General features: G+C 40.1%; 1 protein-coding gene across 1 annotated transcript in view; it reads left to right on the top strand.

Moving 5' to 3' along the window:
* Positions 1-24,263, top strand: part of SWAP70 (switching B cell complex subunit SWAP70) — a 68,379-nt gene that overhangs the window by 4,275 nt on the left and 39,841 nt on the right. The window contains exon 2 of the mRNA XM_046686025.1: positions 17,874-18,014. Within this exon, the coding sequence (XP_046541981.1) occupies positions 17,874-18,014 (141 nt within the window). The remainder of the gene's footprint in view (positions 1-17,873; positions 18,015-24,263) is intronic.

Below are 24,263 nucleotides of genomic sequence, written 5' to 3'. Positions count from 1 at the left end.
GAGAGACTTATTGGTTATTGGTTAGATTGGTGGTTACCAGAGGGGAAGTGAGGAGGGAAGAGGGCCACAGGGGTGATAGGGCACATTTGTACAGTGACGGATGGTAATTAGTCTTTGGGTGGTGAACATGAGGTAGTCTACACAGAAATTGAAATATAATGATGTACAACTGAAAAAAATTATCCTTTTAAATATATTTATGCTTTACAACTCAGAATACATGAGCAAAGTAAAAAAAATAAAAGACAGTTATTGCTGGTGATAAAGCTGTAGAAATCGATTGGGGTTAAGGCATGGAAGGTTTTGAGTGCCAGGCTAGTTAGGTGGATGCTCTAGGGCCTCCGAGTTTCCTGAGGGGTGACGGGCCGTGATCAGAATTGCGCTTTGGGAAGTCACTTGGGCAGGGACATATGTACTGGGTTGGAGTGGAGTACAGTGGAGTGGAGGGGAGTGAGTACATTGGAATTAGGAAACCATTTCAGTAGCCCACGATGAGAGGTAATGGGGGCTAGCGGTGGTGAGGATGGACAAGTGGGGGATCATCGGTGAAGTAACCTTGCCGTCCATGGGCCTGGACCCATGATTAGGTGTAAGGAGAAATGGACACAGTCAGAAATGTCTCAGATTTCGACTATGAATGACCGATGGACCATAGTGGTTTTTAGTAGAAAGGAAAGTTATGAGAAGAAACTCTTTAGAGAAGAAATGATAGTTTTGAACATGTAGAGTTTTGTTTGTTGATTTTTTTTGTTTTTGAGGTCCTTGATGGATAGTTATTTAGCGGGAGATGACGTCCTTAGAACGTGTGGTGCTGTCGGTACAGGATCTGACAGTTGAAGTTTGGAAGAAGGAGAGAAGAGATTCATCGATGGGCTGGGGGAATGGCTGGAGTGGATGGTGAAAGGAGGAACAGAAGCCAGAGGACCAGAAATCAGAGATGAGAACCATGTAGGGCAATGTTGGAGCTGAGCCAGAAGAGATTTTCAAGGAAGACATGCCCTCTTATCTTTGAGAGTTAATTGATGATTATTGTTATATACATATATTTTGGAGATGGTAAAGTAGTCGTATTGATCCTTCACTGCCGTAGCTCAGAAACTACATATTTCTTCTCTAAAGAGAAGTTGCGAAAACTTTGGAGTATTGGCATCATCTTGGGAATAAATTACTTTCTACTTTTAAGGAGACTACAGTATAGTACTCATTTAGATAAATGTTTTTGAGTCACTGCTATAATTAGTAAATATTGGCCTTGAGGGCCCCCAGGTTAATAAAGAAAAGCTTATGTTTTTAACTTAATTTTTGGGATTAACTAATAGCATATTTTTGAGTAAAACAAAAGTTACTAAATAGATTCTGAAACTTGAAATCCAAAGAAAAAATTAACATATTTTGTTGTTCCAAACGTAGACTTCCATTAAACTTATCAATAAAATAAAAATACAGAATACAGAATTTAAAAACCACTTGTGACTCACATAAGGTGCTGTAGAAGCAGATACTGGGTTGTCGTCCAGTCACAGTGGTGTTTACTTGTTAAAGCAACTAGGCAAGAGGTCATTGCAGGTCAATATCTTCTTCATTCTTCATTAGAGTAATGCCCTCCCCCCGCCCCCCAAAAGGGGAAGCACTTCTGCCTCACTTTCCTTACCTCCATGCTTTGTCTTCCTCCTCCATGCCCTGTGATCTCCTTGGGCTTTTTTCTGGCAGTCTGTGCACCCTGTGCAGGGGCCCTGTGTCTCTTTGTCTCCAGTTGTGGCCTTTCTGGCTCCCCACCTGAGTTGCAGCTGTACAAGTCTTCATCCCCACACCCAGCCTGTGCACCCCCATAGAAGTCATCAGCTCAATTTGCAATTGGATTGTTAGAAGGCAGCTCGTTATTTTATAGTCGTGTTAGTCTGGTGTTACTTTATTTTCCATGCTGGAATACAGGGGGACACTAAACTAAGTGATTGTTTTAAGTTAAGCTTTTTTTTTCTTTTGGTGAGGAAGATTGGCCTTGAGCTAACATCTGTTGCCAGTCTTCCTCTATTTTGTATATGGGACACTGCCACAGCATGGCTTGGTGAGCAGTGTGTAAGTCTGCATCTGGGATCCAAACCTGTGAACCCCAGGCCGCTGAAGTGGAGTGTGTGCACTTAATCACTATGCCACTGGGCCAGCCCCAAGTTAAGCATTTTTTAATTGTGTAGAGATCTACTTTTCAGCTGCTGAAGTAGACAGGAGTGGGCCAATGATGGGAAAAGAAATCCTCAGAAACCCATTCTCTACTTGCTTTTAAACTTATATTCGTGAATAGTGTTTCCTTAGAGCAAACTATATAGTTAAAGACTTTATTATTCGTTTTGAATACAGTTTTGGTATACTCTGTGATTACTGATGGGAGCTTAAAACCTACTGAGAGAGATTGATGGAAACATTTCTTTCTTTGGTTTTTTTTTAGAGATTGGCACCTGAGCTACCATCTGTTGTCAATCTTAAAATTTTTTCCACTTCTCCCAAAGTCCCCCAGTACATAGTTGTATATTCTAGTTGTAGGTCCTTCTGGTCATGCTATGTGGGACGCTGCCTCAGCATGGCTTGATGAGCAGTGCTGTCTCTGCACCTGGGATCTGAACTGGCAAAACCCTGGGCTGCCAAAGCAGAGTGCGCGAACTTAACCACTCGGTCGTGGGGCTGGCCCTGAAACATTTCTTTTTAGGAAGGTGCTACATACATGTAGGTAGCTGAGTAAATATCATTGAAGGAAATGTTAGAAATTTTTTTTCACTAAATTTTTCCTTGTTTTGGTTTTTGTGCCTTTCTTTTGTCTGGATTTTTTTTTAAATAAGGGATCTTTTTTTTTTTTTAGGTGAAGAAGATTGGCCCTTAGCTAACACCTGTTGCCAATCTTCCTCTTTTTGCTTGAGGAATATTGTCCCTGAGCTAACATCTGTGCCAGTCTTCCTCTGTCTTTTGTATATGGGAGGCACCACAGTATGGCTTGATGAGTGGTGTGTAGGTCTGCACCTGGGATCCGAACCCGCGAACGCTGGACTCCCAAAGGAGTGTGTGTGAACCTAACCACTACACCACCAGGCCAACCCCTAAATGAGGGACATTTGTCAATGGATTCCATATTTTAGGAAACCTTATTAATATGCCATCTGAAACAGACATTGTAACTTTTAGATTACATCAACCTACAAAAACAGAAACCAGTTTAAGAGGCAAAGTGTTTATTTGGGATCAGAGAATTGCAGTTTGGGGAACACAGGTCCAGGTAGAAACCCAAATAGTGTCCCCATTACAGGAGAGGGCCTCAGGGTTCTAATGGGAAAAAGGCAGGAAGATGAGGTAAATTGTAAGAAAGAAGAGTTCATTGGTGCTAGATGAGGCGAGGCTAGCTTTGTGCTTCATAGATGGCCTCAGATTCAGTCATTAGGCAGAAAGCTAGACTGGTACTTCATTGATTGATTAGCGAATCAGTCATCAGCAAATTCCAATTTCATCGGTTTTTACAAACAGGATATTCTTGTCCTCACTGACTTCTTGGAATGTTGGAGGTTTGGTCCTGTTTGGAAGACAAAGAAAACAAGACCTGCAAGGCAATTCCTCTGAAGTGGCTGCTTGGCTCTATTTTAATGTGGCTCCACTCATGTCATCTTTCATAGTTATGTGACTTTGCAGAAGTCATATTAGAATAGGTATAGGGCATATTATTGGAAGTGGAGGTAATAATTATTTTCTTCTCCACTGATGTTTAAAAATTATCTTGAAATTATTTAGAATTTCAGTGGTCTTGCTGAAGATGCTAAATCTCAAATGTTGCTTAAAAATAAGTGCAGTTCCAAGAAGATAAAAAAACGAAGGCTGTTACTTAAACAAATGTACATTAAAAAGAAACCTTTTTCTGTAACTCTGTGTGGTGATGGATGTTAACTAGACTCACTGTGGTGATCATTTTGCAATATATACAAATACAGAATCATTATATTGTACACCTGAAACTAACATAATGTTATATGTCAATTATACCTCAATTAAAAAAAACCCTTTTGAATAATAGTTCATATACACACATGGTATAAAATTCATAAAGTTCAAAAGGGCATTTATAAAAGTGAAAAGTGAGTTTTCTCCAGCCCCTGGCCCACACTAGTCCTGCCCTGGAAGTAACCATTGTTACTAGTTTCTTCTTTCCTGAGATCAAAATGTACCTTAAAATTAATACTCTTATTGTTATAGTAAGTGTTTTCCTCTTAAAATATAGCAAAATCTAGAGATATTTTTGCAACCTCTATTATAACTTTACTTTTCAATTATGGCTGCAGCCTCAATTACATGTCAGTGCAGGAAATGTCTTGAAATAAGCTTATTGGCTCTGCATTTTTATTTTTATCTTTAGAAACCCAGGTTTTTGTTTTGTTTTGAGTTGTGCCCTTTTGAAGTAGAAGAGCTTACAACTCTAGGGAGATGTAAAGGAAAAACGTTATTCGAGGAGCAGCATGGATAGTTTGAATCCATATTCTTTCCTCAGTGATGGATTTTTCATCTAAATGTTTTTATTCTTTGCCTTGCAGTTGGTTTATGTATCTTGTGGATGATCTTGTGTTCTGTTCCCATGTAGGCATTTAGCCTCACATATTTTTAACTTTGCCAGTTAGGAAAGTAACTGAGCCAGGCCAGTGGTCGGTTGAAAATATAAAAGGAGCAGGTTGTAGCAAAGGGCTTTTCTTGTGTGAGATGGAATGTAAAAGATATAGTCCATTCTGGTGAACTTGGCCATGCATAGGATTCCCTCTCAAATCCTGAGAGTTATGTTTCTCTTAAGCCCTGTGGTGAAAGTTGTTTCTGTTGAGGAACTAAAAATCTAATTTTAAAAATGAGGTTAGGGAATCGGAGTCGTGAGTGAACCTATGAAAGTCTTTGTACATGTTTGTTATACTTGACCAAAATAAAACAGTAAAGACAGCTCTCTAAATAAAGAGGATCTGAGAGACGTTTTAAAATCTTAAAATGGTGATGATGTATTCCTGGTCGCTTCCTTTCTCTATTCCTTATTTGCTAGAAAGTTTTCAGTGAGATAACTTGGAAATTTTGGGTTTTTTTTTTGAAATCCGTGTAAGCCTTTGCTTTATGGAAGATAATATGTAAACTGTGAGGTGCTTTCTTGTGCGTCTGGCCCTCCATCTTAATAGCCAGGGCATTTCTAATCTTATGACTCAGAGCTCTTACCCTTCCTGAGCGCTGCTTCGTGTTTCCCCTGGGGTCTCACCACAGTCCCAGAGGTACACGGTAGCTGGAAGCTGGAGATGGACGAGGCCTGGGTGACCTTTTCGCACTTACTCAGTTTGCCATCACAGAGTAGGGAGTCCTCGTTCTCGCCCAGCAGGAGGGTTATTGTAGTCCTCTGAGTGATAATTAGCACGTTGGAACTTGGGGGTGGGGGTGGGGTACTCTGACTTGCCTCCTCAGTCCCGGTTATGTGTGTCCCTGTACTCTTCCTTCAGCATAAGCTGAAGTTATCACTTTGCCTCAGCTTCCTTTTTCTTCCCCAAGGTTTCATTTCATAAATCTGTTTTTCTGCTTTATTTCCTTCTTCTCATTCTGTCTTCAGGTTCCTTCTTTTTTACTTAAAATTTGTGTCTACTTGCAACTACAGTTCTTGGAACTAATTAATTAGTTATAGAAAGTATTTGAGAGTAAATCTGCATATAGTTGAATTTCATATAAGAAGATCTTTTGATTAGGGAGAGATTTCTGCAATATTGGAAAAACTAGTTTATTCCTCTTAGGTCTTTTCTGTGCCTTCTATACCTTTGGCTTCTTTAGGAATAATTAGCTTTACAGCTATGTTTGATTTGGGCCAGAAGGGTGGTATATGTGGGCATGGTGTACCAACCAGAAGTGACACCAGGTAGGATGAAAGTTGTTGTGGTCGAATGCACAACGTTGAAAGTGGTGTATTCCCTGGATGGGCCGCTCTGGGAGGATGGAGCACCATCTGCCTTGCCAGGCAGCACATCCCCATCAGTTCTGTCGGTTTTTAGGGGAGGGATGTCTCAGCCACATGGCTCTTACCCTGGAGCTGAGAGCAGGAGCTGCTGGGCAGCTGACTCGACTCTCACTGACTTTCTTCAGTGTTGACTTGAGAAAATGCTGTAAGGTAGTGGGACACCAATCAGACTGAATTGGGATTCTGAGGGTTTCTACCTGGGTGACTCTGTAGAGTTTGCTTTGCTGCTTATATTTTAAGATTATCTGTTACATGGGAATAATAAGACATTTAACAGCTTGCATGTTTGAGTAGATGGAATTCACAACCTTTATGTGTGACAACAGAAACATTTACTAGCCACCTATTTCCTACCAAACACTCATGTTGAAGAAAATTAATCTACAAAACATATGAATTTGAAGGTTTCTGTGTACTGAGCACCTTTTCTTAGGGATTCAGGGGAAGAAAAAAATATACAACATTGTCCCTTACCTTGAGGAATGTGTGGTTTAGTAAAGAAGATAATATGTGAAATGACCTCAACAAGAAAACATATAAGAAAGTTCTAGAGAGGGGCCAGCCCGGTGGCACAGCGGTTAAGTGCGCACGTTCTGCTTCGGCGGCCTGGGGTTCGCTGGTTTGGATCCTGGTGTGGACAAGGCACCGCTTGGCAAAAAGCCATGCTGTGGTAGGCGTCCCACGTAGAGAATGGAGGAAGATGGGCATGGATGTTAGCTCAGGGCCAGGCTTCCTTGGAAAAAAGAGGAGGATTGGCAGAAAAAAAGAAAGTTCTAGAGAGCATGGAAAATGAGTGGTCTAGGCCATGCTGTCCACTACCTTAGCCATTAGCCACATTGGCTGTTGAGCATTGAAAAATGGCTAGTCTGAATTGAGATGTGCTGTAAATGTAAAATATACACTGGATTTCAGAAACTTAGTGCAAAAAAAGAATGTAAGATATCTATTTAATAACTTAAAAATATTGATTACATGTTACAATATTTTGGATGTATTAAAATTAATTTCACCTGTTTGCTTTTACTTTTTAAAACTGTGGCTATGAAAATTTTGAATTCCATATGTAGTTCGCACTATATTTCTATTGGACAGGGCTGCTGTAGAAGTTCAAAGGAAGTAGAGAAAAAGATGCAGACAGTTGTAGACAAGGAAAGTTTCATGGAGGAGATAGAACGTCAACTGTTTCTGAAGGGAATGGGACAAATCTTGTCCAGTATAGTCACAGAAAGATGGCAGGTTTGGTGGTGGCGTTGTAGATAAGAGCAAGAGCTCAAACTTGGAGTAATTGTGAGCAGTGAGGAAATACTCTGAGTGGAGTAGAATGTTAGCTTTGAGACATAGCGGAAGATTAAGATTTAAAGGGAGGGGCCGGCCCGGTGGCGCAGCGGTTAAGTTCACACGTTCCGCTTCTTGGCGGCCCGGGGTTCGCTGGTTCGGATCCCAGGTGTGGACATGGCACCGCTTGGCATGCCATGCTGTGGTGGGCGTCCCACATATAAAGTGGAGGAACATGGGCATGGATGTTACCTCAGGGCCAGTCTTCCTCAGCAAGAAGAGGAAGACTGGCAGCAGTTAGCTCAGGGCTAATCCTCCTCGGAAAAACAAAACAAAACAAAACAAAACAAAACAAAAGATTTAAAGGGAGATGGGGTTATATTTTAGGTGTTTTCGTTCTTGCATAGAATAGAATAGATGGTTAATATGTACGTGTTGGCTGACAGTCTGTGTTAGAGTGAATAGTTCAGAACTGATCCTGTAAAGAGGAGAAGTCATTAAAAGTTTTTGGGTAGATGTAAGATGAAGTTATAGTTTTGAGATTATTCTGATGATGTGGATGTGATGATTAGAGGTGAGGGGCTGGAGATGGGGAGACCATTTAGGGGGCTGCTATGAAAGTTGATGAGTAAGTTGGTAAGCACTGGACCAGGATAGTAGTAGTGGGAATCAAAACAGATATGTTCCCTGCCCTTATAGAGCTTAAAGTCTGGTGAGTGATACAGACCAGCAAACTGGCGACTCAAATGTAGTGAGACACAGGAAGTACATGGTGCTGGGGAACGCAGAGGAAGGAAACCTCCCTAACCTGCGGGGAGGATTGGAGGAGTTAGGCCAGAGAATGCGTCCTAGAGGAAGAGCCATTTGTTACCGACCTTAAGGATGTGTGCAACCCTCTATAAGAACATCTATGATGAAAGATTTGGAAAGTCAGTCCCTTGGAGGAACAGGAAGAGTTGTCAGGAGGGAGAGCACTGGTTTCGGAGTTGGGAGACCTGTCTCTGCTCTGTTGTTTGTGTGGCTATGGGAAATCACTTCTTGCTGGGCTTGTTTCTTTATTTGTAAAATGTAGAGTAACAGACGAGATCTTTGAGGTTTAGCTTTCTAATTTAACTTGATGTGTTTACCACGGTCATATCCTGGTGAGTAGTTGCTGTGCAGCACCTCTCTGTTCGGGCCTCGGAAGGAAGAACAGGACCTGCTGCTGAGGGCAGGGAGCCCTTGTTTCCCCAGCCTCACATTCTCTGCTTAGCCTCAAGTGGGTAGAGCAGCTCACTCAGTGGAGAAAGGAGTTGGCCTCGGGTAGGGGGGTGGGAGGGCTGAATTAGATCTGGAAATGGGACAGACTGTAAGTAAAAGGTGCAAGAAGAGGAGATTCCATAGTTTATGTTGAGGAAGTGCTGGTGCCAAAGTCAGAATGGTGGGAAACATGTTTTGGGGGTAAAGGTGATGAGTTCTCTTTCGGCTCCTGTTGTATGTGAGGTAAATACAGTGTAGAAATCTCTAGTATTTTTTAGTGTTATAAACCAGGGCTCAGTTGAGAGGTCAAGACCAGAAAGAGATTGAGGGTCATTAGAATAGAAGTGACTTGAAGTTGTCAGAATAAAAACACTTTTTAAGAAGAGAATAAGGAGAAACAAGAATTTAGGGCTGAAAATTGGGCTTTGGGAAATGTCCAGATTGGGAGAATGAGGGGTGAGGGAGGTGAGCCCATGAAAGCGCCTTTGTAGACGAAGGAGAAGAACTTAGAAAATATTATGTCATGGGACCAAAAAGTCTCAAAGGAGGGCATGATCCAGAGTGCCATTGCCAGAGACTTGGGAAAGTGACTTGTTCAGAAGTGTCTGTCCCAGTTGGGTTCTCCAGGAAGCAGATGTCGAGACAGACTTGAGGGTGCAAAGGGTTATTGGGGAGAAACACTTATGGGGGGGAAAAAAAGAGAGGAAGCAGGGTTGGGAAGAGGAGCTGTGAAACCATGGTACGGACTTGAGAAAATCGGGAGGTCTGGAGCCGAGATGGCCTGTTGGATGACTCCCGTGTTGGGGAGAAATGATGCTATCACCTTGCTTATGTATTGGCTGGGAACTGGCTTGAGAAGAATGTGGTCTTGGCTGTTACCACCTTGCTCAGTCATTGGCTGAGGTTTACCCTGAAGGTAGTGAGAGCTGGAGGCTCTCTGCTAACCACGGTTCTTGTAGCTGGGCAGCACTTCCTTTCTTGAGGAGGGATCTGAGCGGTGCATTTCTGTGTCTGCCACAGAATCCTTTTGAAAAAGCAATTTCACAAGATTGATGGGGATAGCAGCCATGTTGTAGGGACCATATAGGGATCGGATGGTCAGAAGATGGGGCTGCAGAGGTAAACCTCAGATTTGTGATCTTTATCATCACCTTGAGTGTGTCCTGTGGCTTCAGGTCTTCTCTTGGAGAAGAGTGTTCTAAATTGAGCTACCTGATTTCTCTTTCTTCTACTTCAGAGTTCTCTCTCACAACACTTGTTAATTCTTAGTGAATCCTTTCCTCAGAAATCTTGAATTTTGAGGAACTAGACTGCTTTGCTAGATCTCAGGCCAGATGAGTTATGCATGCTAGATCTGGTGGTATTAATAACTAATAGAGGCATTGTTTTTTACTCTGAAACTGATCTGAATTGGGGATTCCAGTTTAACAAAAATTCTTTCTGGAAACATGGTAGTATAAATAAAATAAATTAAAAGACTCAGATCTAGATAAAGATGATGGAGAAGCAAACTAAACTAAAAAAAAGGAAAAAAGAAAATGAAAATTCTTAATGAGACTCAGTTAGCAAGGATTTGTTGAACAGTTCTCTCATCAGGCACTTTACTAGGTTTTGGTATTGCACAGATGGATAAAATATAGACCCTCTCTTTAAGGAAATTCAGAGTAGTGGGACAGAGAGACACAGAAGCTAACTGGAGTTAAATCTTCTTACAAATGATTTATCTTCTGAAAGAAATTTGTTTGTGCTGTATTCCACTGGGAGGCTGGAATCTTGAGGAGGCTGTCCCAGATCAGGAGACTTCACTACCCGTAGCATGGCTTCTTCGAGAGGCGTGGCAAAGCATAGTTCTTTATGGCTGACTCAAAGGAGTTAATTTCATCAACTGTATAGTCCGACAATGATCTCTTCGGATTTTCTAATTTTATTGATGCCCTCTGGCTGGAACCCCCAAATATATTTAATTTTAAAATTTTCCTTAAATATAAAAGTTTCACTTTTTCTGATTATAAAGATAGTATTAGAATATTCAGACGACATATTAAAGTACAGAGGCAAAGATAAAAGTTCTGAAGTTCCACCACCAAAGGAGATGCAGTTTACTTTTTAGTGAATATCTTTTCTCTCCCTCCGTCTACCTGGCCCCCTCCCTTCCCCTCCCTCTCCTTCTCTGGTTCCCCCTGCGTGCACACACATGCATGCACACATACATATATATCCTTTTATATAAATGGGATAGTATTTCATATGCTTTTGTAACCTATGTTCTTAAGCATTGTGTTAGTATCATCTTTCCATAGTGATGCATATAGATACAGACACTAGACACCATCCTTATAACTATGAACTGTTCACTGTGTTGATGCATCATGCTTTATTTAAGCACTTTCCTATTCACAGATATGTGAGGTGTTTTGATGTTTTCAGCCAGGCACGCTGCTAAATATCCTACAATGTGTAGGACGCCTCCCCTTCTCCCTAAACAAAGAATTATCTAGCCTGAAATGTCAGTAGTGCTGAGATGGAGAAAATCTGCTCTATGCCTCTGTGGGTGCTCTGTGGGTGCTGGCAATCATTACTCCCCTATATCTGCTTAAACACCAGGTATTGTTACTCAGGCAGAAAGTAATAGCTCTTTTAATTTTCATTATTTTGATTACTAGTGAGGTTAAGCATCTTTTCCTATATTTATTCGTCATTAGTTTCTTTTGTGAGTTTTCTAATCATGTCCCGTTGTCCGTTTTTCTATTAGGTGTTTGTCTTTCACTTAATAATTTCTAAGAGTGATTTGAATATTGAAACTATTAGCCATTTTTGCTTGAATGCTTTTATGCTTTTTTGCTTTTGTGCTGTTTCTTGTTAAAGAGGAATTAAAAATTTCTTATGTTCTCAAATTTACCACTGTTTTCTGTATGGTTTCTGAAGAGGCTAAGTTAATGAATTATCCAACATAACTTATTAAAGGTGGCTCACTTAGAATAATCCAGTGGCGTGGGCTGTGGTTTGGTGGCATATATTTTATGAACAACATACCACAGATGGTATGTTTGAGGTACATATCCTGCCTCAGTCTGTCCGTAAGTGTTACACTCCTGCTGAGTCCTCCCTTAGGCCTGCCAGTCACTGTGAAGGACACGGAAGAAAAATCTTAGGCGGGGTTTCCTCCCTTCCTGAGCTGCAGTTAGGTATTCGATAGACCACTAGTCTTTGAAACAGAATGCAACTAAATGCCGAATAGGAGTTCAGTGGGGGAGGGGGAGCAGTGAAGGTTTCCTAGAGTTTATGACGAATGACCTGGTCTTGAAGGATGTGACTAGGCAGAAGGGAATGTTTCCAGCACAGGGCATCATTGTGAGACAGACCGTTAGGAGACTTGGCTTCTCGTCCCTGCCTTGTCACTAATCAGTGTGTGACTTAGGCCAAGGCTCAGGCCCCAGGCTATTTATCTATGAAATAAGGAGATAGGAGTAGGATATTTCCTCAGATTGTTGTCACCATTAAAGTATTATGGTTTTACTGTTAACAGAATCCATTCAGCATTTATAGAAAGCTTTCTGCATTCTAGGCAGCATGCTAGGTGCTGTTGCTTGCAAGGTGCTGTGGCCAGGAACGCAAGAATGGGTAAGATGTGGTCCGTCCTTTCAGAATTTACAAGCGTACAAGAGAGAAAAATCATGTATGCTAGCATAAAATAGGAAATACAGAGTGTTTGGGAAGCGTGGAGTGGGAAAGACCAGCTTGATTTTGGGTGGTGGAGGCTTCGGAAAGAGGAGGCATTTGTGCTGGGTAGAAATGGAAGTAGGAGTGGTTGGAGCAAAGGCCTGGAGGGGGCGGGGGGTAGCACAGGGTTGGTTTGGGGAACAGGGAGTAAACTGGTTTGCATGTGTGCAGTTGGTGCAGAGGGGTAGGAAAAAATAAGGCTAGAAAGGTAACGTGGGGCTTCCTTGTGGAGTGACTTCAATCCAGAGCTCAGATACTTACTTGGCTTTTACTCCCGTAGGCTTTTATGATTTTTGGACGAGGGGATAATGTGACGTAAGCAGGACTTGAAGATTAATTTGGTGAAAGTGTCTAGGATGGTGATTGATTGCATTCAGGGATGGAGAGAGAGGGCATTGTCAGCAAAGACTTTGAGTTTGTTTTTTTTTTTTTACTATAACCTGGAAAATTTATTTATCAAAAGAGGCATCAAATAAAAGATGAAAACTTTGAGATTTTTGAAGCTGAACACAGTAAAGATAATTTGAGAGAAAGCAAGTAAAATAAGCAGGGCGAAAAGATATTGTCAGGAAAGGGAAAATGACTCTATGTGGTAAAGGGAAGGACTTCATTAGACAATGCTCTTAAGGCAAGGCATAGCAGTGGTAGGAAATTGGTCATTCTGGTTCATTGTTAGGAAGGGTTTTCTGATACTTTGCCATTAGCTTGAAATTTTATAAATCAGACAGGAATTTTCGTGTTTTAAAAAAAGATTGCCCATTATGAGTTATAATTCTGTAATTGTGTTGGTTCAGATAAGCTTGTTGGAATAGAGATCCGCACCCCCCCCCTTTTTTTCACTGTTGAACTTTGCCCATTACGCACATCCTGTAAAGGGAAACTGACTGGGGGGGCATATTTCAGAGAACCTTTATAATCTCTACATCTTTGGGAGGGAGGAGTGAACATTATGCACTCACGAGCGTTAAAACACTGTTGAGTCGTTCATGTTCTTGATTTCATTTTCATGATAGTTGGAGCAAAATGCTTAAAAGGGGTAAATGGCAAACCACTGAACCAGAAACAGACCACGCGAGCAGGGCTCATGCAGTTAATTAGTCATCTCTTGTCAGTGGAGGCCATGCAGAGGCAATAACTGACAGCTATGAAGGAACTGGAGAGATGAGTTTCTGGCATGGATATGGATCTTTTATTGTAGTAACAATAGTTTATTCTTCAAATTGGAAATGAGAGCAAGGTTGCTTAGCAATCGTGTAGGCGCTAAAAGAATGGCCTTTGGAGGAGCAAGGCATTTGAAGTGGGATAAATTCAACTTTTTCAAGAAATTTACAGACGCTCTTATTAGAGCGATTCAGGGGGAGTCATTTTACAAATCGAGAACTTGTAGTCCTCTTTCCTCCAGATTGTTTTTGTCCTGATCTGCTTTCCAGCTTCCTCATCTGGAGAGGAAGCTAGTGCTTCTTGGAACTGTTTCACCCAAAGGCGGGTGCTATGACGGGGGGCTCCCAGAGCGAGAATGGTCCCGGATTTCTAGGCATGTGTATTTCTTTGCCACTGGGTTTAACTTGGCTCTGCTAACAAGCGCCAGCCCTTTTGTTGGGTCCTGGAGAGCTTATTGGGTGTGGCTGGGGGAGCACCAGTTCACTGCACCCTAGCCATGTGCATGAACGCGTGGCCACAGTCACTTTTGTATAGGCAGGGCTCTCTGTTTTTCTAGAAGGAGAGGGAAGGTGGCACAGTGTGGCAAAGCATGAGACTTGGGTTCTAGTCCCAGTTTTACTACACATAAAATTCTGTGATTTCGGGCACATCTCCTAATCTCTGAATCAGCCTCTTCATCTGTAAAAGGCGGTTATATCTACTGTCCCAGTGACGAGACTAAAACCAGCTAATGGATGATGTGAGTCTACTCTGAAAAGCATGAACTGCTGTATAAGCTTATGGAGTTTTAATTTCTTCTTACTGGTTTACAGTCTGGCTTTCAACATTTTGGTTTCTTTATATATTTTATTTTTTATTTGAAAATATTGACATACTGTCTAGAGTTCAAAAAAAATTACTGAGGGGCTGGCCCCATGGCATAGTGGTTAAGGTTCAGCGTGCTCTGCTTTGGCGGCCTGGGTTTGTGGGTTCAGATCCCAGGCAAGGATCTATACTACCCGTCAGCCCTGCTGTGGCAGTGACCCACATATAAAGTGGAGGAAGATTGGTACCGATGTTAGCTCAGGGCTAATCTTCCTCAGGAAAAAAAAATGGCTGATAAAAATTTTTAATAAGTTTTAAAGATAGCACAAAATCTTTTTCTCTTTTAGTAACAAAACTTTTTCAGTTATCTGTTATTTGGTTTGTTGTTATTTTGTTTGAAGAAGACTTTCCTATTCTAGCTCTTACTAACAATGGGAAAAGCTGAATTTCTGATCTAAATTATAGTTCTTTTTGCTGAATTCATGAAATGAGTTTGGGTTAACAGTTAAGGATTGGGCTTTAAAAAAAATTGTTTTTAGAGACGAGTCCAGCTCCTTATTTTGCAGCGAGGATGCTGAGACTAAGCGAGTAAGTAGCAAAATATTACAGTATTGAAAAAGGGCAAATGGCAAACCACTAAACAGGAACAGACCACATGAGGAGAGCTGGGGTGCAGGTTTCCTCCTCTAGGGTCCTTGTTACCCTAATGTGCTGCTCCCTCACAGTTGGCTTAACTAAATAAAAGTGGTTAAAACAATTAGCACTGAATTCAGCTATCCCTGTATTTAACAGAAGTCCTGTTTAATTGTCCAAGGCTGAAGTCTAGAGTTCAAATCTAAATCTGCAGTGGGATCACTGAATTGAACTAAGCACCTAACATACAAAGAGCATTGTTGTTGACTTCAGAGATCTAAAAACATAATGTTCCTTGTTACTAGAGAGTGATGACCAGGTTCTAGTCTAAAAACCTGAGTTCTAGTCTCAGTTCTGCTTAGTAACTTTAGTCCAGACAAATTTAATCTCTTTGAGCCAGTACTCACCGTCTGTAATATGAGAAGGATGACAATATGGCATTCAAGACCCCTGCTAGGACTTTAGTTGGAGGATTTATGAAACCCAAAGGCAGAAAAAGGGGTGGGTATGGGAGAGATTAGTGTCTCCTTTTTGTATCCTGAGGACTTTACATTAATCCACCACTTTTTTCATGTTAGGGCCCTGTCTGGAAAGCCTTCCAGTTGCCCTTTTCCTCTCCACACACTCTCCTTATTTTAAGGCCTGGCTTACATTTCCCTTCCTCTGTGAAGTCGTGTCACTCACTATTTCTCCTGCTGGAACTCATTTATGGCCCTTCCGCCGCACTCATCCGTTAATCATGGTACCTTGCTGTGGACTATGTCTTCCTTTTAGACCTCATTTCTAGGGAGTAGGTTAATGTAGAAGTATAGACTTTGAAGATAAATAAGTTTAATTGTGTGATCTTGGGCTGGCCACTTTTAAAAATAGATATTTAATTTTTTAAATAGGTAGTACATTTTTGAATAGGTAAATTTTTTTTCAAAACTGAATAGAAAGGGGAGGCCGCAGTGACAAGTCGTCGTCTACCCCTAGTATACCGTCAAACTAGTCTTTCCCCTCTTGTTATTAGTTTCTTATATATCTTCCTAGAGGTCCTTGTTTTTCCTTCCTTTTTTGTTTACTTAAAAGATGGCACACTATACGTAGTCTTAGGTACATTGCTTTTTCTCTTAATTTATCTTGGAGATCTTTGCATATCACTACACACTGAGCTTCCTCATTGTTCTCAACGTTTTATGGATGTGCCGTAGTTTAACCAGTGGTTGGGAATTTTTGCTTCAGTAAAGTCCCAGTTGATTTTAAAATTTGAATGACCTTTGAGCCGTATCTGAGAAATATGCTCTTTATTTCTCTAAAACTTTTGTTTCGGTAGTATGTAGGTACAGTTTTTAAGCGCTTTATTTACCTTCTTGATGTTGATCTTAACAAACCTCTTTGGGGGTAGACGCTATATAGATTTTGGCAGATTAGTAGAGAAAGGAGAGCTCTAGTTAGGATTTTGCTGACTGTGGTGCAAGATTCTTCAGTAACAGCTCCGCCGTGCTCTGTTCGTGTGCTCTCCTGCTGGCAGATAGAGGGTTTGCTTGAGTAACACAGCCTGCTTTGTAGGGGCTGATAAAAGTCTGCATTACTTCATTTATAACCATTTGTTAATTTACTTCCTTTACTTTACTTACTTCCTTAAAACCAGTAGAGCATGTAGAAAAGGATCTCCACATAAATGAAGCTTTGAGAAACAAAACAAATGTAGAAAGAAGATATGCAAATGTTGTTTTTATAGAGAAAATTTTTTTAATCTTAAAAATATTCTAACTAAAATATGTGTATGCAGAAAAAAGTTACTTGCTTAATGGAATTAAAAGTCTTCATTGAGATGAATGTGGCCCTTTAAATGATTAAATGGGTAGGGCTGAGAAAAATAGAGAATATTTTCACCTGGAATTTAACATCTAGTAAGATTCTCTGTTAAGGCAGGTACAGCCTTACCTGTGTAATTTGACCTGATTAGAATGCACAAATGAAATGGAAGGGGTTTAAGTTTTATTTTTAAATCTTCATTTAATGTAAAATAAGATTAGTACTGAGACAGCCCAAACTGCTAATTCAACTACCTGAGTGTTAAAGTGTGCACTTGGGTAATCGCCAGGACCACTAACCCTTTATGCAGTTGTACATCACTTAACGACGGGATAAGTTCTGAGAAATGCCTTGTTAGGTGATTTCGTCACTGTGCGGACATCATAGCGTGTACTTACGCAAACCTAGACCGTGTAGCGTACTACACACCTGGCTATATCGTACTAGTCTTATGGGACCGCCGTTGATAATACATGCGGTCTGTCTTTGACCGAAACGTCATCATGTGACACATGACTGTAGGGAATGCAAATTTTCTACAAAATATTTTCAACCATTGTGGTGACTCCTGAGATATTTTTGCTTTCGATTTTTCTTATATTTCTAAACTAGGCCCTTGATTTCTTTCTTTTTTTATATTTATACTCTTTTATACTCATTCTGAAAACTTAGCCTAGCATCATAGAATTTTAGAGATGTTTGGACACTTAAACATTGGAAATTAATATTTGGTATATTTGTGTGTTAACTTGGCCCTTCCTATTGAGCAAAGGAGAACACTGAAGCCCAGAGATGCTGTGACTGTTCAGGTCAGCCACCTTGTCCAGAAGCCCTGGCTGCGGCTGCCGTGTATCAGCTTCTTTCTCCAGCAGCTCTAATTGACTGACACAGCTCTGCTTTGGGAGAAGTTTAATTTTGAACACATTCTTTTGCTCTTTACCGCGTTTTTCTTTCCAATGTGGGCCAATTAATAAAAGACTACAAGGAATATTAGTCAACAGGCCTTGCATGGAGCCTGGCTCATTGTAGGCATGTAAGAGAACTTGTTTGAAGTGACCCAAAACTGGGGAGGGAATGAGAGACACTCTAGGGTAACAAGGAGGGAGCTGGCAGCTGAGCAGTGCTCACCCCGCCTGTGTTGGTTTATTCTGCATCTTTCTCTCCCCGGGGCAGGGAGGAGCCAGTTTGTTCAGACAGTGTGCTGCTTAGTGGCTACCTGTTAACTACTCTCTTTCTCTCTTAGGTCCTTTCCCATAATCTGTGCACAGTGCTGAAGGTTCCACATGACCCCGTTGCCCTTGAAGAGCACTTCAGGGATGACGATGAGGGGCCCGTCTCCAACCAGGGCTACATGCCGTATTTAAACAAGTTCATTTTGGAGAAGGTATGATTCTAACCTCTTACTGCTCACAGCATTGTTTGATTTGTGCCTGTCAGCTGGGCCCCGGAGCCCCTTGTTGGTGAGTTCACTGAGGAGTTCAGGCGAGAAGCACCGGGAGAGGAATCAGAAAGGAAAGAAAGGATGAGAGACTGGCGATGCCCCCTACGTCTCCCTCTTCCCACTGTCTGCTAAAACTTGGTGTGATATTTTTCCAACTTGGCTCATCTTTTTGAAATTAAGAACTGTTTTTTGTATTAATCTCTACCTGTCTTCTCTCAGGGTGCTTTTTCTTTCCTTTTCAAATTCTGGTTCCACCTGTACTGGCAACAGTCGTTAAACCATGGGTATGATGGGGTAAAATGTGAATACAAAAAAAAGATGTTAATTATCTTTACTAAATAGGTATTATATAGCAAAATTTTCATCCTAGATTCTTCAGAGTACCACTCGGATGCCTCCTCTGGGCTCTGATATGAGTAGAGATGCTGCAAAACCCTATTATGTGTTAGGAAGCCAAATATAATGTATTGGCGTTTACTACCGTGTTCAGTTTCTCTCTTGTTTTGGAAAATTAAAAATTGACACATGAAAGTATTGAATTTAATGTACTTTTATTTCTTTTTAGAAGAAAATAATCTCAACTGATGGTACATTTAAGTAATTAAAAAATTGGTGATTAGTGGCCAGCCTAGTGGTGTAGTGGTTAAGTTATTAGTACACTCTGCTTCTGGCTCGCAGGTTTGGATCCTGGGCACAGACCTACATACCACTCATCAAGCCAAGCTGTGGTGGCATCCCACATACAAAGTAGAGGAAGATTGGCACAGATGTTAGCTCAGGGCCAGTCTTCCTCTCACACACACAAAATGGTGATTAAAAAATTACAAAAGGTAGCACATGCTTGTTATTAAATAGGCAATCAGTATAGAAATATATGACATAAAAAGTGAGTGTTCCTTTACACTTTCTAATCTGACTCTCTAGGAGTAACACCACTATTAACAGTTTGGTCAATATCTTTGCAGACCTTTTTTAATATACATGCATACACACACCTACACAACATAGTGTTTTGTTTGTATATGAATAGGATCATGCTATACATATAGTTCTTCAGCTTATTTTTTTAACTGAATAACATATTAGTGTCATCTTTCCATATAATGTACATTTGGTTTAGATATAAAAGTAATCATATATTCACATGAAGAGTTGGGAATTCCTGCTTTTGCCTATTTATAACACCAAGCATGTAAGTTTTTTTTTTTTGGTGAAGAAGATTAGCCCTGAGCTAACATCTACCACCAATCCTGTTTTTGCTGAGGAAGATTAGCTCTGAGCTAACATCTGTGGCCATCTTCCTCTATTTTATATGTGGGATGCCTGCTCATTTTCCCATCACCTAAATACCACAACTATTACATATTTTTTTCTATGACTTTTTGGATTTTTATTGCTATTTATAGTTATAAATTCTTTTTATAGTTTAGTGTCTTTTTATATTAGCAAAGTACAGTATTTACAATTTATGATAATTTAAATTAGTAGTTTGGAAAATGCTGAAATGTTGGTCAGGATTCTTTTTAAAAATCACATATTTTTCAGAAATTTTGTGGTGAAGATTGTCAAAATTAGTGTCTTCATTTATGTTGTTTTCTTTATAGCTATATCTGTTATTCCAAAGCAGTCTCACAGTACAATTTTCTGCTCTTCATTTGTGTGTGTCTTATATGTATATGTGTTATAGATGTTTCTTAAGTATTCCCCCTGCAGAGATGATAACATCACCTTGATCATAGTTAAATTAAAAAAGAGAGAGAAACCACACCGTAATGAAATGTAAGATTTAATCAAACTCACAAAAGCCACGTCCTGTCTGATTCCATACGTGTATAAAATATCCAGAATAGGCAAACACATGTTTAGTGTTGCCAGAGGCTGAGGGGAAATGGGAGTGGTGAGTGATGACTAATGGATTTAGGATTTCTTTTTGGGGGCGATGAAAATGTTCTAGAGTTAAATAGTGATGGCGGTCGCAAAACCTTGTGAGTGTACTAAAAACTTCTGCATTGTACACTTTAAACCCTGAGTTTTATGGTATGTGAATTATATCTCAATAAAGTGATTTAATCAAATTGTACAGAAAGTGATGTGTGAGGTCTCAGAACTTTACGGGACGGTGCTGTACTGTTTTCTGGAGCTGTTTTGGTTGCTGTCTGTTCATTGATCAGGTTCATTTATGTTCTATAGTTGTATTATAGGTAATTATGTCATATTCAGCAAATAGATGATGACCTACTCTGTGCCTGTGTTTAATTTTAAAAATTAAAGACAATAAGCAGAATTATGTCTGTTATTAAAATATAGAACATACTAGAAAATTCTTAGAAATCTGGAAATTGCTTTGTTTTTCACTGCTGGAATTTGTGTGGGCTGGGCCAGTGGATAGAGAAACCTAGTTTAATATCTTGAATGCTGTACCCTAATACTGTATTTTGTTCTCCTTGGAGTAACTTTGTTTAAACATCTTGAATTTAGGTTTTAAAGTGTTCTTTGTTGTAGTATTTAGGTATTTTAAAGTATTGTAACCAAGGGAGAAAATGTAGCACTATTTAAAAAATCCAAAATGAGCTGCTAAATTTGGAGAAAAACTTATTCACAGAGCGTGAGGGTGTGATGAAACAGTGAGGCCTTGTTTACTATTGCTCCGCCACCTGGAGTGGAATTCTGCCAGTTCTTCAATCCGAATAAAGCAGCCGAGGTTTCCGTGGTGTGGGTTTAAATTGAGCGGAGATTAGTGCCTTGTTTTGAAACTTAGTTGGAAAAAAATTGCCAATAGTGGCCGAAGAATGTTAACATAAAACTTAGAGATTGTCATTAGTTATGCAAAGAAAATATGAAATAATGATTAACCATTTGCATGATATACTTACGCACACAGACACACACACACACGCACACACGAGTCTCATCTGATCTTCACGTTAATCCTGCAGTGCATCTCTGGAGTTCTTACCCTCTTTAACTCAGGAGGAAACAGAGCGTGAGGCTGCCTGACTGGTAAGGGGTAGATGATTTTGCACCTAAGTCATTTAACTTCTACATCAGTCTGCTTCCGACTGTACAATGAAGGGATTAATTGCTCCCTTCTAAAATTGTTCTGTTTTTCCACTTATTGGATACATGGGGGCAGGGGTGGAGTGGTGAGGGCATTCTGATAATCTCGAATTTATCTCAACCTCGTTTAGTTCTCTTAGGTTCTTTCTGAGGTGTTTTAAGATGTTCCTTTTCTCTTAATTAGTATCTGGTGTTTCTTAGTGCTCATTTTGGTCAGTTTTCCCTCAGGTGTTTTAAAGATTTTATTTATTTTATTTATTTTTATTTTTCCTTTTTTCTCCCAAAGCCCCCCAGTACATAGTTGTGTATTTTTAGTTGTGGGTCCTTCTAGCTGTGGCATGTGGGACGCCGCCTCAGCATAGCTTGATGAATGGTGCCATGTCCACGCCCAGGATCCGAACTGGCGAAACCCTGGACCACCGATGTGGAGCGCTCGAACTTAACCACTCAGCCATGGGGCCGGCCCCTCTTATTATCCTTTAGTGTGTTATTTTTTCTTTCATTGTTGCTTGAAAATTATACGGTATTAATTTGGCACAATGGTCAAGTTGGACTCTATATTTTCATCATGTTTGTGAAGTTATACGGGACTAGAAAACTTCTGAGTGAATAAAAAGATTCCCTGCTGAGAACTGTGGATGATGTTATGCCATTGAACACTGGCCAGCAGTATAAATCTACGAGTGATGTAGTTTAAAGAAATATTGGTTTTTCAAATAACAAGTTTATTGAGGTATAATTCACATACCATACAATTTAACTGTTTAAAGTGTACAATTCAGCAGTTTTTAGTATAGTCACTTTTTTGTGCAACCATCACCACAATCAATTTTAGAATATTTTCATCATCTTTCCTCAAAAAAACTGTACCCAGTTGGCACTCCCTCTCTCCTCCTCCACAGCCCTAGGCAACCACTAATCTGTTTTTTGTGTCTATGGATTTGCTTATCCTGGCCTCATAATATGAGTGGAATCATGTAATATGAGGGCTTTTTTGTCTGCCTTCTTTCACTTAGCGTAATGTTTTCAAGGTTCGTCCACATTGTAGCGTGTAGCAGCACTTCATTCTTTTTTATGGCTGAATAATATTCCATTAAGGACGTACCACATTTTGTTTGCATATTCATCAGGTGATGGGTGTTTGAATTGATTCTACTTTTTGGTTATTATGAATTTGCTATGAGCATTCACGTTCAAGTTTTTGTCTGGATGTATGTTTTCACCTCTCGGTATATACCTAGGAATTGCTGGGTCATATGGCAACTCTATGTTTAACCTTTTGAGAAACTGCCAAACTGTTTTCCAAAGCAGCTGTGCATTTTACTTTCCTGCTGGCAATGTATGAGTGTTTCAGTTTCTTCATATCCTTACCAACTCTTGGTATTTTCTGTTGTTTTGGTTATAGCCATCCTAGTGGGTGTGAAGTATGGTATCTTACTAGGTTTTGATTTGCGTCTCCCTGATGGTTGATACAAAGTATTGTTTTTAAAGTTTTTTTTTAATTTTAAAGGTAATACAGGCTATTATTGGAAATTTAGAGAAAGAAGGAATTTATTAAGACAATATATATCACCCATAACCTTACCATCTAGAGGCAGTCACTGTTAACATTTTGATCTGTTTGCTTTATTTTTTATGTCTTTATTTTTTAAAATATGTTTTGTATATATTATTTTTCAAGTTGGGATCATACTGAACACTTGACATTAATATTGCCTTTCCCATGTCATTATAATTTTTTTGAAAACATGAGTATAAAGATAAAAATGCTAACATTTATTTAGTCTACTGTGTATCAGGCACTATGCTAAATGTTTTAAACCAGTATTCTAAGTATGTCTTTCTATCAACTCTGTGGATTACGTACCATCATTACCATCATTTTAAAGATGAAGAGACTGGGCCTTGGGCTAAATTGCTTCCTCAGGTCACCCAGCTGCTAAGTGCTATCCAATGACTGTATAAGGTCTTGTCCTATAACTTTATAACCATTCACTTTTTGGTGGACTTTTATTTTTTTTTCCACTCTTATAAAGAATAGTGATTATCCTAGGTAAATGTTTATCTGATCTGATTCTCTTTTAGGATAGATTAGATTATTTGAAGTAGGATTATTGATCGGAGTGTGAATGCTTTCTGAGAAAGCAAATTCTGACAATTTCTAAAGCCTACAATTGGCCACTTTCCCTGTCTTCTGAGAACTGTCTCTGCCACACGAACTTTAGTCTTGAGCTAGTTTGGATGAAAATTCTAGTTTAGAGAACATGTGAGTTCAGTTTTGTAAATACTTCTAGTACTCTGGGTCAGAGTTGAGCTCTATAAATAGTATAGCTATCTTGTTGTTCATATGTATGGAGTTTGGTGAAAAGCAAATAGATGTTAGAAATAAGAACAACTCTGCACATTTCTTTTTTTTTTTTTAAAGATTTTATTTTTTTCCTTTTTCTCCCCAAAGCCCCCCAGTACGTAGTTGTATATTTTTCGTTGTGGGTGCTTCTAGTTGTGGCATGGGGGACGCCGCCTCAGCGTGGCCCGATGAGCAGTGCCATGTCTGTGCCCAGGATTCGAACTGACAAAACACTGCGCTGCCTGCAGCGGAGCGCGCGAACTTAACCACTCGGCTACGGGGCCAGCCCCTGCACATTTCTTTCTAGGAAACTATCTTCTGTTTGGACACCTTGAAACCACTGGAAGCCGTAATTAGTTTTCCAAAAGATATGAGACTGTCGATTTAATAGGTGTGATATAAACTGTGATTTTGGAGCACAATTTGTATAAGATGGAGTATGGAATCATAGATTTCTGGACCTTTTGTAGTTAGAATGGACCTAGAGATCATCTCAGTTTACAGATTTACTCTAGTAAGCATTAAATATTGAACCCATACCCTTCAGTGGCTTGCTGTTGTTTTTAGGTAAAGTCCAACATCCTTATCATGGCGTATAGGGCCATGTTCGATTTGGCCTCTGCCATCCTCTCCGGCCTCCTCTTCCTCGTCTCCTCTTCTTGTCACTTCAGTGCCACTGTGTTGGCCTTCTCTCTGTTCCTCCAATTACCAAGATGCTTCCTGCCACAGAGCCTTCAGACCTACTGCTTCCTCTGCTGTAAGGTTCCCTTCAATCCATAACATGCAGC

The sequence above is a fragment of the Equus quagga genome, chromosome 14 (assembly GCF_021613505.1).
Source record: "Equus quagga isolate Etosha38 chromosome 14, UCLA_HA_Equagga_1.0, whole genome shotgun sequence".
Taxonomy (NCBI): domain Eukaryota; kingdom Metazoa; phylum Chordata; class Mammalia; order Perissodactyla; family Equidae; genus Equus; species Equus quagga.
Note: the sequence above shows the minus strand (reverse complement) of the source record. Positions and strands in the feature narration are given on the sequence as shown.